The 14,372-nt window shown below is 37.6% G+C and overlaps 1 protein-coding gene across 3 annotated transcripts in view; it reads right to left on the bottom strand.

Moving 5' to 3' along the window:
• trim44 (tripartite motif containing 44) overlaps nucleotides 1-4,611 on the bottom strand; it is a 51,360-nt gene extending 46,749 nt beyond the window's left edge. Inside the window, exons 1-2 of one of the 3 annotated variants that reach the window (XM_024281886.2) lie at nucleotides 4,293-4,611; nucleotides 1,981-2,579 (exon numbers count right to left, since the gene is read on the bottom strand). In XM_024281886.2, the coding sequence (XP_024137654.1) occupies nucleotides 1,981-2,574 (594 nt within the window). In that variant the 5' untranslated portion in view covers nucleotides 2,575-2,579; nucleotides 4,293-4,611. The remainder of the gene's footprint in view (nucleotides 1-1,980; nucleotides 2,580-4,292) is intronic. The other 2 variants (XM_024281885.2, XM_024281887.2) reach the window with 2 other exon arrangements.
• Nucleotides 4,612-14,372: the final 9,761 nt, after the last annotated feature.

Below are 14,372 nucleotides of genomic sequence, written 5' to 3'. Positions count from 1 at the left end.
AGTCCAGTTGTCACATTATACAGTCAATGGTTGGTATACTTCCTCATTTAAGTGGACAAATAAAAGCTGATGTAAATGCAGTGTAGAAAAACACAATTATGTGCATACATAAAAACTGTTCTGATTATAAAAATAGTTTATGGAAACAAGATGAATACCAGAAAAGGTTAGTAGTAAACAATGTACCCCTGGAGTGTACGTGTGACCTTCCCTTCTTTTAGTTCATCCATAAGCGACTACAAAAGTAGTCATTTGCTTTTGTTTACCACATGTGCAGCTACAGGAAAGAAAACAACAATGGGAACAGGAAATAAATAAAAAGTCCTCCAACAACTCTGTAATTTAAAGATTTACGCAGCATATTTACTGGTAATAAAATTCACCAAATGAAGTTCAGTTTTTGATGCCTTTACCTAAGCTACATCTTAGTTAAACAGTGTAATAGATGTAGCTTTAGAGCTGCGTAATGAAGCAAGCCCAGACTCTTCTCCACTTTGACCCCCAAAACACAAAACGTTTAAACTCCTAATGAGAACACTTTTCCACTGAACACATTTATTTTGGAGGCAGAGAAGCAGAAAAGGGTTATGTCCAAAACCCAAAAAGGCTTTACTAAGAAATTAGCTTTTTTTGTAGAAAGAAAAATCAGACTTTGACAAGTGTAATGTCTCTGTGCAACACTCCTAAATCCCCACAGTGACCAGCTAATAATGAATTTAATTTGTTGTTTGATTTCCCTCACTACTCAATACTCATATAGTCCTTTCACCATTTTCTGGGACTTCACTAATCTACAATTCCAAAATCCAATGGACTGAAAATTTCCCAGAAGTCTCTGCGGAAAACTAGTGTGTATCAATGCTCGTAAAATTGGCCAATAAAGACCAGAATGCACTGCGTTTGATCAATTTTTCATATGAAAATTTATGAAATTTCATCATTAGAACACTGTAGATTCATAAATAATCTTAGTAAAATGTTCAAACTTCTTTGGTTTTAATTTTGGGAAATTTGTGACATCATATTGAAAAAAGTCGGGAACATGTGTCTGAATTGGGTTAAAATCTAGGGTGCTAGATAGTCTCGCACCATGTAGCTTTTTAGTAGATAGTAGAGAGTGACTTCATAAATTGACTGTTTTTGTGTAAAAACCTCTGTTTTACACAAAAAAAGTTGTTAGCCAAATAAATTAGCATCCTTGATTGTGTGTACTGTTTACAGAAAATTGAATTGCAATGAAAAAGTTTTGTTATCCCTTTCTTTAATTGCTTTAAATAAAACAGACATCGGGTAAGTATTATTTTAATGAAATAGATAATATTTTTTAATGCATCAATGTCTTAACCTGCATTCTAAAATCCTATGATGTGACTTTTTTATCAAATCAAATTTTATTAATAAAAAAGTTTTTTGTGCTTTGCAGTAACAAACAAATAGACAAAAAAGTAGCCACCAAAATTTGAATTAAACCACCCACATGCACACCATTGACACATGTACCCCATGACCCCACATAAATTAAGTTGGGCATGAAAACAGGGTTGTAATTATAATTTTCTTTGATGTTAACAAATAGTACTATTTACTGACTAAACCTGCGACTAAAATGTCTAGGTATATTTATATTTTACTGTATATTTTTTAACAGAATGGACATCATAGCTATACAATGACTACAAACATTATAGGCGTAGTTTCAGCAGTGTTACGCTGCATTGAACCCATTAAGTGAGCTTGATGAAAAATGTCACTTAGAGAAATGAAGGAGGGAAGAGGCCATTGCTGGCGAAAAGCCAAATGGACGATAAGGAAAAATCTAAATCCATTTCAATTTCACAGCTTTCATGATCATTTTTACGAGTGCATAATTGGATCAATATTTTAATAAGATGCGTAAGTGGTCGTAACTGTTTACTTTTGTGAGGTTTGTGAGGCAGGACAGAGTATAACTCACACACAACTCTTTGGAGTGGAACTTACCTTCTGCAGTGCATAGGCTTCATGGAGGGTGATGATTTCGTGGCCCTTGTGCTCGCCCTGCACCGCACACACCACGCAGATGATCTTCTCGTCAGGTTTGCAGTAGAGGGAGCCTTCCTGGCCGTGCTCCTTGCAGCGCAGTCTCTCAACGGTCACGATGTCCCTTTCCTTCTTCTCAGCATCCGGTCCTGCCCCGGCTCCCTCAGCCTCTTTGGCCGGCTCATTGTTGTGATGAGACGGATTTTGTGCTCCCTCTGCCTCTCCACCGTGACCCCCATTAGCTGGTGCAACCCCCTGATTTGCACCGTCTCCTCCGGACTTCTCCTCAGCTTTGCCTCTATCTGTGGAGTCTCTCTCTGTAACCGGAGCATTGGGCTGTGTCTCTTTGAAGTCATAAGGCGTCAATGTGTGACTTGTGCTGCTGCAATGTTTGTCGCCGTGGACGGGGCAGAAGGCAAAGCTGCAGATGTGGCACACAAGGGTTGCTGGCTGGGCCTCATCGGGCTCGCATGCGTCGCACGAACCGTCCATCTGTGGCAGCTCCTCCTGATTCGGCCCCATAGCTCCTTCCAGAGGTTCCCCTTTGTGGTCCATAGCAGCTGAAAAAACAAATCTTTAAAGCCACATACAGACTGGGCATTTGACCTTTATTTAAGCTCATGATGTTCACACTGGACAGTCAGGGAGGGGCTTCTCCTTTATTTTTTTCTACCGTTCACTACCCAAAGTTGTACAATTGCAAAGTTGTCGTTTGAGTTGGAAGACGCAAAATGTTGAAGTAGTGAAAATCTCATTAATCCTGTTCCAGGTTTTTTCTTTCACAGCTCTATTCTGATATATGAAAGAATTAGTGACACATAAATTTGCCCGGGCACAAAGTGCAGTTAGTAATCTCTCCTCTATAATCTATTTTAAACAGTTGGCACTTCGTGAATTTAGAGGGATGCCATCCATACATCACTACCAAATCTGAGTCCCTTGTTTAATTGGTTTTGAGTCAACGTTCTTAGCACATTTGCAGTTTTTTTTTTTAAAATTGCAATCTAATGTCTTCGTTTACTTTTTGTTAGTATCCAAAATGGACGTAGACAGTTGCATAGCTATGTTTACACAGGTTTTCATTGACAGTGAGCAGCATATTTTGTGTCACAAATTTATTAAAATGTATCATTATCAAACAACATGTTTTGTTTATGTCTTGGAATAAAGAAATACACACAAATGCAATTTTGAGCTTAAATTGTCCTCATCATCTGAAAAAGAACATGTTAAAAACTTAACCCACGGAAAATCATGTTTTTTTTTTTTACTTTGTTCTCATGACATTATCTCGCAATGGAGGACTTGCATTGAGAAAATTGAACAATATATTTGCATGCAATGAGGCTGTAATGAGAATCGGGCGCACATGAAATGTTGTTGGAACTTCTAGCAGGGATGTTGGTGCTACAGCCAGTGGGTCACAACAAGCTTTCAGCTCCACTCGAGTCCAATAACTTCTTTGTTTTTCTCGTCTGAGTTGACATTTGCCTCAAAACTGTATAGCTGGTTAACTTTAATATTGCTCGCCATTCTTGTTGCACCGGTAATGTTAGGTTGAGGTTGTTAGAGGCTGTAAGCTAGCAGGAGATGGTTGGGAAAGGGGGCGGGCTTACTCTGCACCCACATGGCTCTGCAGAAACCATGTCCTAGAAAAAGTTTTTTTTAGTTATTATCATTATTATGGGAGGGAAATGGGTATAAACGTAATTTAAAACGTAATTTAAAGACCACTAGGAACACTTTTAAAATGAAAAGATGATTGTAATAACAACACTCTTTGCACTAGGAAAGCCCAAGATTCTCAGCCTAATCTCTGTGATATAATTTCGCTGATACAAGAAGCCAAAGTCCACAATCTGCTACATTCATGCTCACACCTGCAGCAAAACTGTGCAAGTGAAAAACTACAGTCCACTGGTCCCATCTGCAAAATGTCTCCCTTTCACTTACTGAGCCACAGGACTCAGGTGTTCTGGGAAGGAGCCTGCCCTCCTTACCTGCCCTCACTCTGACCCTTTTCCTTTGTGTTTTCTCACTGAATAAACGACAACAAAAAAGAACATGTCGTCCTCCATTGGATTTATTTTATCCCTTTCCTGTCACTTTCTCCCCTGAGCTCTCTCCTCCTGGAGGTGTTTTAGTGCTTTCACCCACCGCGGACTCGAACAACTTTTAGAGGAAAAGCTGCTGGAAGTCTTTCCTTTTATCAGCCAGACGTTTTCCCACAGCCTCTGTCTCACGTTGCAGCACACATATAAGTATCCACTTACTTGTCAGAGTCCTCCTGCTCCTACTTACTTTAAGAAGGCTTTTCAAACCGCTGTCAGCAGAACAATTAGCTTGAAAGCTAACTTCCGTAGCACATTTGCGGTCGGTTTTTAAATCACTTTAACGTCTTCGCTCGCTTTTTTGTTTGTTTGGTTTTTTGTTGACAACACAAAGAGCTCTATTTTCTATCCTTTCACTTCCTTGTTTTCAACACCTGCAGTTTTTTTCCCCACTTCCTGTTTGCAGTGACGACTGAGAACGACAGAGACGCTCAGAGGCTGGAGAGAGAAACCCAACCGACAGGATTAGCCACGAGCTCAACACACTGTTTTTATTAAAGAAATACTGTCTAATATCAAGTACCGTTTGTAAAGTTACTCAGTCAAATTTAAAAGCAATATTAAAGGAGAAAGAAAAATAATGTTTCATTTCTTTAAGTGCATATGTTTACCTTAATTCATTTATTTATACATTACTAGCTAAATATTTAGTTAGCAAGCTAAAAAATTTAATTTAAAGTTAAAGATAAAAAAAAAAATAATGATATAATTTAGTTTACAACACAGTTTATTATTATCACTGGATGAAGCGGACTGTGACGTCACCCATAAAAAATGACTTACTTCTGCTTCCTCCATAAAGGAAGTCAATTCAGTGTATTATCAAATACTGAAATCCAAATTAAATGTTTCGATTTGAGCTAAATATTTATCTTTTTAACTAAATATTTAGTTTGGAGCTATTTTTTTTGTTCCAAACTAAATGTGTAGTTAATATGCAAATGAACTTGCCGATAAGCAAAAGTGGACTACCAAAATAAAAGTTGGATTTTCTTCCATCTCTGAAGTGGCTGTTGCCAGAGTTGTTGCCCGTGTACTTGTGCTATTGATTCAGGACATGTCCAACCTGCTGGCCGAAAACATTGGACAAGCCGTCTTGTCAGGGCACCTCTGCACTTTTAGAGACCAGTCGGTACAGCCACCTTTGCATCAGTAGTAGTCATTATTCCTCTTTTTCTTAAAAAAAAGACTGCAAGACAACCTACTTCTTAAAAATATTATCCAAATTCTTTTAAAATTGATTTTCTTTAACACAAATATCCAAACTATTTCATGAAAACAGATGAAAATATACTGTTTTGAATGATTACTAAATTAACGTATGAATGCATATACATTAAAGGGGTGTAACAAGGAATCTACTTTTTTAGTAAACCGATATATTCCTACCATACAACTAGATTGATCTGTCATTAATCAAAACAATCTATCCCAATTTAAAATAATTTAAAAAAGGAAATTAATTGATTTTAATCGATATTGGAGGACTTGGTAGATTTATTTGACTATAACATAAGAACAACTAACTGCATCACAGTGGACAACATTTGTGATGGCAGCAAAAACGGACGAAGCCATCATTACAGTCCAATCTGTGGAAACACTTTGAATTTTGAAAAGACGTGCGACTATACAGTGTGGTAAAATGTTCGAATAATGTTCCCTTTGTATTATTCTGATGTGGAAAAACTGAACTTGATGAAACCTAAATGTGAATGGATTTGCCATTAATTCTTGTTTCACGTCTTGCTTGTACACATTTAATTTAAATGTGATTATTGGGCAAGAAATACAAGGAATCTGGAAAACTTCACCTGCACTGTTCAGTACCAGGTATGCATATAATTTAATTATTAGTTGAATTATTAGCAAAAAAAAAAAAAAAAGACCTAGATTGATTTTAGCTCAGTGAATCAGGAATCAATATTGCCTATAAATCAGATCGTCAAACACAAATTGTGATGTGAATAGAGTCGATTTTTTTTCCTGGTTTTAACAATTTTAGCATTTATTAATTATTTATCTTGTTTTTTTAATGACCGACACACTTTTATCTAGTAACAACTTATTAGTTTCCTGTCTTTAGAAACCGAATGATGCACTTTCTATGTATTTTTATGTATTATTAATTATTTCAGTTAATAAATACAAAACTACAAAATTACAAAAATATATAAGAAGGGGACTGAGTGTTTTTTTTTATGTAAACAACATCTTTCTCCAGAAATAAAAGCGCATACTCTGAGTTCACTGAGTTCACTATTTAGACATTATACATTTTTTTTTCATTTTTTTGTTTCTATTACGTGCAAAAGTCATTCACAGATTTATTGTTCAGCTTCGGTTTTGCATGAAATATACCACAGACAGGGAATATATACAAGAAATTGTGCTTTAAATAAATGAATAAAAAAGGAATGCATAATTTGTATTTCAGCCACATGGTTTTTATTCTGAAAAATTACATCTGACAGCAACTGTTATATGAGATTAGGGCAGTGTCTCCTGATGTTGATCCTCAGCTCTCCTTCCTTGCAGGGTTTATTGTCCTCGCTTCAACACACCTGATTCAAATAACTAAAGCACCCGGTTGGGTATTTTTCATAAAACAAAGCATAGTGGCAGCTTTCATTTGTTTTGGTGCTCTGATGTTTAATGACTCGTGCAGAAAAAAAAGAACATGAATGGATCTGTAAATCAACACATGTGCCTTTTTCTGTTGCATTTTAGTTATTTTGCAAAGAAAATTGTTTCAAATAAACACAGTATTCTTTCTAGTCACAAATTTTATGTTACATTGTTTATTTTATGTCCTCTCCTCACAACAGCCCCTGTGTGCTTTAGCAGCTCAACCACAAGCTTCTTAAATCAGCTTGATGGTCAGGGAACATTAAACCTCTGGACCTGTTGTTTACAAAGAAGACAGTAAGGATGAAAAAGTATTGTCAAGGAGCTGAAATCCCAGTAAAAATAGAACAAAATGTTTCCTCTTTCTGTTTTACCTAATAAAAAGCATTAAGAGGGATGTTTGTAATTATAACATCCTAGTAACGGGTTGTCTCTGATTAAGACAGTAAAGCAAGTAAAAAAACACATTCTGCATTGTTGTCTATGGGTTGGACCAGATTAAAAATAAATGCCATGTGATTCGTTTGGAGACTATTTAGAGGCACTCGCCCGCTAAAAATAGCCATCACGTGTGTAACCATGAAGACTTTGAAAAAAATAAATGTTGTCAGATCAACAGACAGCTTTGTCTGTGAGTCAGATCTAATCACTGGTGGAATGTAATGACATTACCTCAAATAAACTTAACCTGAGATGCAAAAGCGGTTACTTTTGAGGAGTAACGGTCCGGGGATGTCAGAGCTGAGCTTTCAGTCTTCCTCTACCAAAACCATCCCTGTTAATATTAACCATTTTATGTTCTGAATTTTCTGGGGGTCGAGGAGGGTGATAATAAACACTAGTTTTTAATGGTCTTGAAATCTGTTCTTTGTCTTGGAAATGCAAATGTCCGAAATCCTGCCGTGAATTTGCTGGTAATGAAACGCTGCAGCTCAATGCATTTGGAACAGCCATGATGCGTTCAGTGGCGGCGTAGAAGTTCTTACACTGGGCCCTTAGTCACTCAACATTGTCACAAAACTCCATTACTTGGGCTTTCTTGATGATGTCCTATTTTTACACAAAAGTCTATCTTAAGAATGACTTATGCAATAAACCTGCTACTAAATCAACTTCTCCACCATCTTCTATTGTTAATTGTTAAACAGCAAATAATTCAAACAAAAATTAAGTGCAGCTACTGCTTACGTCCTGAAAAACAGAAGAAGTTAGCTTTTGGTAGCGCAAGCTTTGACCATCCAATCAGAGGCGATTATGTCATCTTCCGTCCTCATGAAGCTACAGAGAAACTAACTCAAGTTCTGATTGGTTGAATCAACGTAAACGTGTTTAATCCATATATGGCTATGGTTTAACCAGCAGTGTGTTTTTATGGAAAGCCGTCGGACAACCGGAAGTGAGGAGGGGAGCACTGACCGTATGAGCGTAAGGCAGACTTTCATGAACCTAGCAACAAGGGAGGGCTAAAATCTGATTGGTTAGAAACTGTCGTTTAAGAAAACATTCTGATAGAAGCGCAACTGGGGCGTAGGGCTGTAAGAATAGCTGGCAGAACAGTTGGAATGATCTAAAATATATTTTGGACAAATGTGGATAGATATATTAAAAAAAATTCTCTGTGACTGAAATACTTGTTTTAGGATAATTCTAGCCTTCACTGAAGGCTTTGCATGCTCTGACGGTACACCTCTGCTTTTGAGTTACTTTCTGGCTGGTTAGTGTGTAAAAGTTCAATAAAACACAAATCCTTTTCCGATTTTGTGTTGGCATTGGAATCTTCACACCAGTGTCAGCAGTAAGTTTTCAAATAATATTTTCTTTCATTCTGGTGTTCTTCTTCACAATGAAACTGAGGTCAGGGGTGAACTACAGAGAAATGTAGATAAGGAAGCTCTTTACTTGAACTGGGTTTTACACAAACAGAGTTTGCAAGATACCACTTCATTAAACATAACGGTATAGAAATCACAAACCATGTTCCAAAAGAACCCTCAGGCATTCTCCAGATTTGAATAATGTTGTTTTGACCAAGTTTTTTTTATGGAAAATGTATGCTTCTGAAACAAAACTGCACTGAAACACGAAATTTGATTCAATGAAAACATATAAGTGGCCAGAGCTGATTCTGTTTGCTACTTTAACCATACAGGTGACAACTGAAACTCAGGCTGAGTTTTCTTAGGCCATTTAATCCTGACAGATATATGACTGTGACTAGAGCTTGATGCTAACTTGTAATTGAAAGCACAAATGGTTTTGCTTCACAGATCAAAGAGAAAGTCACAGCTAGCTCTAGAGTACATTCTGTTAATGCACTAAATCTTACCATGTGGTCAGTGTAAAGTTTCAGTTGTCATGACATTATGTGTGTGTATATATACAATATATATGTATGCACACACACTGGCTATTTTATTGGGCGAACCTGTCCAACTGCTCATTACTGCAACTTCCTAATCAGCCAATGACGTTGCAGAGACTTCATGCATTTAGACATAAATGAATCAGAATGGGGAAGAAAGGGGATTGAAGGGACTCTGAACATGGTTGTTGCCAGACTAGCTGGTCTGAGTATTTCAGAAACTGCTGATATACTGAAGTTTTCATCCACAACCATCTCTAGGGTTTACAGAGAATGGTCAGAAAAAGAGAAAATAACAAATGAGCAGCAGTTGGCAGGTGCATAAAAATGCCTTGCTGATGCCAGAGCTCATTCCAAAGGTGCTATATGAAAAAAAAATACTTAACTTACTACTTATTTTAGAGGAGAATGGTCAGACTGGTTCCAGCTGACAGAAAGACAACAGTAACTCAAATAACTACTGATTACAACTGAAACTGCAGAAGAGAATCTCTGAACACAAAACACGTTTAACCTTGTGGCAGATTGACTACATCAGCAGAAGACCAAACCAAATGCTACTTCTGTCAATAAAGGAAGCCACAACTCAAACAGGCTCACCAAATGTGGACAATAGAAGATTGGAAAAACGTTTCCTGGTCTGCTGAGTTTCCGTTTGGATGGAAGAGTTCAGGCTGGTAGTGGTGTAATGGTATGAGAGGTAGTTTCATGGGACACTTTGGACTCCTTAGTACCATTTCAGAATGGATGCAAGGCCACAACCTACCTGAATATTGTTGCTGACCATGTCCAACCCCTTATGACCACCGTGTACCATCTTCTGATGGCTGCTTCCAGCATCATAAGGTGCCATGTCATAAATCCTCTCAGACTGCTTTCTTAAACATTAAGTTCACTGTCCTCAAATAGCCTCCACAGTTACCAGATCTCCACCCAATAGAGCACCTTTGGGATGTGGTGGAACGGGAGATTGGACTCATGAATGTTCAGCCAACAAATCTCTAGCAACTGAGATATGTTCTCGTGTCAATTATAGACCAAACTCTGTAAGGAATGTTTCCAGTACTCTGTTGAATGTCTGTCATGAAGGATTAAGGCAGTTTTGAAGGCAAAATTGGATCCCAATCAGCAGTGGCAAAATGTACCTGGTAGTATATACTGTATATATAAATTACATATACTATACAGGACATTTATACAATGGAAACAATTAAAAGACTAATTGATTTGCAGATTTTTACAATAATATTGATCATATTCAGCAAAGATCTAAATATGAGGATACTGATTTGGTGATTTGATTTTTCCCTTCAGTAGTGAGACGAAATGCGACATGCGGTGGGAGCTAAATTTGTTTACCCAAATAGTGTTATGCTGCTGTGAAAAAGGCTCTTTGAGGACACTGGCAACACATCGAACATCAAGCCCTCAGAAATAGCAGCCAAAAGTAAAAACGGAGTTCTGGCAGCTGAGCAGACAGGAATCAGTCACAAATAGGGACAGCTTTGAAAGGTGTGCTTCTGGCACGAGGTCAGTTTCTTGTTTAAAGATGAAATAATCTGCATGCAGTACAGCTGAACTGTGAAAACACTGTCTCTGCAGTGAATGGGGACTTAATATCCACATAATGATGGAATCAAATCAGCATGCAGATTCCATTCTGTCATAAATATCGCTGCATTGGTATCAATCAATTTGGGTGTTCTTCCAGAAGCTTTAAATGTTCAGTTGATAGGGTGTGAGGTTTGATACATCCAGTTTTAAAGCTGCGTTTACACCACCCTTGGTAACGTGCGTTCAAGAGGCCACTTCCGCTGTAAAGTCGCTGTAAATGTGTATTTTATGTGCTTCTGCGTTAAAAACTTTTGCATTCAAACGCCGCTACACAGGTTTCTACAACTGTTTTTAGGTTTTGCGTACAAAACATAGAGCTATTGAACGTGCGTTGAAAGTTGAACTAGGTCAGGGGTCTTTAACTCTGAAAGGGCCATTCGAGTTGATTTCTCACTCAACCCAGTAGGAGCCACAAAGTCTTCCTTCACCCTTTAAAAAAACATTTTTATATTTCTTGATATTTGAATTCATAGTGAAGGCAAGACATTTGATTGTTTAGCATATTAAGTCATGTGAAAAAAAGAACTAATCATTAACATAATGTACTGTACATCGAAAGGTCAGACTGATCTTGACTGGACACTAACTTGACAGACCCCTTAAATAAATTAGGTTCATTGTAGTCATGGTGCTGTGTTCTGCATGGTGATAAGACAGACCAACAGTCAAAAATAATCCCAAATTTGATTTTAGAATAAATTACCCTGAAAAACAAGGTAAGACTCACTTGAAAAGAGTCTTTTTTGTAATATTTTGTATTCTGTTTGGATAGTGAAAGGAAGCACACTGGGATTTTTTGAGCTGGAAGTTGTAACTTTATTTTGAGTCCGTAGACCTGCAAACTTTTGGGAAAAAATACTTCTGCAATTGTCTTTTTTTCTGTTGTGTTTGAGGCCCTGAAAACATTTTTTTTGTAAACATGCAAAAATATTGATATTTTTCTGCCGCTCAAATGAATTTTTACAGCAGGAAATGTTTTTTTTTTTAACAAAGGAAAAAAAAATCATGACCACTGAGTAATTTTGGAATTATAACTTTTTAGATTACTAAATTTTGTTTGCAGATCCAAAACATAATCACACACAGGAAGATCAAGTTAAAATTGCAAAATACTTTAAAAGAACACAACTCAATCCTCAAGAATCCACAGCAGTTCATTAATTTTGTAATTAAAGGAATGATGGAGCGCTGGGCCGCTGCGTCCAGATTTACACCAGCCAAAATGTTTGCAACTATACAACAGATAAGTATGCAGCAGAGTAATTTGTTTTGTGGTTAGATGTTTCCAACAGTTTCCATCAGTATATACAAATAATGTGGTCAACATCTGTCCTTCTGCAGCAGCAGCAGCAACTGAAGTCTCTGCTTTCTGTCCACTTCATAGTGTGGAGAAAAGAAAAGTTGCAGGCAAGGCTTTCTGAGACGTTTGATGAATAACATTTAGAAAGATGAAAGTTACCCAACGTACAAACCGTTTCCACTAAAAGGAGTGACAGTGCAAAAAGGTAAAGCAAACGTAGCAGGTCGGTGTTAAGTGTAAGTCGGCATTTTTCCCTGATGGGTTATGAAGGTCAAAGGTTTTCACAGTCCTGCTACAGACATTTTTCCCCCTCTGAAAGGTAATTAAGCTTCCGAATATAGCTGCAAGATAGCGTATGAAGAGCACTGAGATTCTGCCATCTCCAACTTAACCTCTTAATATAAGTAATTGCTGCACGGTGTCACATAATGTCACCTAAATCACATCTTGAACAGGGATAAGGAAGTTCTTCTTCTTGCTGCCCCCTCATTGTCTCACACCTTATTGTCCCTACAAAGAAGTCCCACTCCAACTATGTATTTTTTTTCTATTTCAAAACGGTTCCCAATGGTCTTTTAATTATGATTATGCAGTTTTTAGCTAAAATCAAAAAGCCTTTGTTGTTTTTTAAGATATATTTTCTGCAGCACAGCGAGAGATTCTCATCTGGAATGTGGCACTGAAGTTAGCTCCTCTAATTTCCCATCAGGCCTTTGTTGACACTCTCTCCCGTTAGCTTATAGCACCTCACAAGCCCAAGCTAACATTAGCATAGCAAAAAAAGCAGTTTTAAGCCAGGTGGCAGCTCGGATGAGGAAAATGAAGACGTTAATGGATCTATTAGTCTGCAAGTGGATGCTTCAGAGTAGTAGTGGAGAAGAGAGACTTGGGAACGCTCATAAACATGAGCTTTTTCTGATCTATCAAGACGATTTTAATCAAGACATACTCAAAAACACAGTTGTAATCTTAAATTATTTTACACATGTCCCCTGTTATGAGAAAAATGCAACAAGAACATGTTAAAAACAGTATTTTCAATGAGTGGATTTTTAAATAGAGTTTAACAAAGTCTACTTTTTGCTCATTCTGTTTACACTTTCATCATGTGACTCTTTGTAGATCAAATTTTTATGCAACAAATTAATTTTTTTTACAATGAAACTAAGCAGTTTCCTTAGAAGATGTAAATCTCACATTTTTTGAGTTTTTCCTCAAAATATGGTTTATTTTGCAGATATTCAATTGATTTTCTAAACATTTTTAATACTTTTATGAGATAATGTGCATGTCAGGAGCCAAAAACAGGTTTTGCAAAGTTTGACATTTCTCTGGTATAGATGATAGATTTAGTTTCATTAGGTCTAACATTGTTTTTTATCGACACTGTTAATTTTCAATGTCTCACAGCCATTTGTAACAAGGCTTTTCTGGTAGTGTCTAAACACTTTAATCTGTCTTATTCATTGACTTGCCAACAGGAGTCAGCAGCACCTGTGGTGCTTCTTCAACCCAACACGACACGTGTAACTCCATTACTCATTGCCCCCCACCCCCCCTGGCTACTTAGAGCTGTCAGAATCAAATTCAAGTCACAAGTGCTCACCCAGAGAGGAAGTTGGGAATCTGCACCACGGCTCATTCTCTTTCCTGACTGATGCTTTCCTCCAAAAAATAATTCTCAGAGACTGTCATCATTTTTTTTGGTCCATGTTTTCCCTTCAGCAACATTTCAAGAGGTTGCATCAGATTTCTTGCTGGTTAGATAGGAAAACAACCCACTATGGGAATCAGATGGGTATTGTTTGTGCTCACAGCTCTCTAGTTCCTAAAACAAAGCATCACAGTGCAGCCAAAACTCAGTTTGTCATAAAACTATCAATGAGCCTGGTATAATTGCTGCTCAAGGCCGTGTCCAGCTTCCACTATGTGCATTTAGCGCATATTGCATGGATGAAACTTGATCATACATGAATATGTGTGAGAAAAGGTTTGGTCTATGTGAAATTTACACATGATTCACGGAAGAAGAAATGGTTAATGGCGTATACTTGTACAGCGCTTTTCTACCTTCCTCGAAGGCCGAAAGCGCTTTACAGTTATGGGCGGGCAAGGCGGGAATTGAACCTGCAATTTTCTGATCAGAGGCCGACCGCCCTACAGTCGCACCATGGCGTACGTGTACGCAGTACGAATAAACCTCCCAAAGAACATGCTTCATTGAATGTGTTCACTTTGACATTCAGGGCAGAAATCACATCGCGTCAGCACTATGGTCAGCAAACGCCCTCGTGAGGTTTTGTTTTAATTAAACAGTCGGATTACTCTGGTCCGCACC

The sequence above is a fragment of the Oryzias melastigma genome, linkage group LG6, assembly GCF_002922805.2.
Source record: "Oryzias melastigma strain HK-1 linkage group LG6, ASM292280v2, whole genome shotgun sequence".
In the NCBI taxonomy this organism is placed as follows: Eukaryota; Metazoa; Chordata; class Actinopteri; order Beloniformes; family Adrianichthyidae; genus Oryzias; species Oryzias melastigma.
This window is presented reverse-complemented; position numbering and strand designations above follow the sequence as displayed.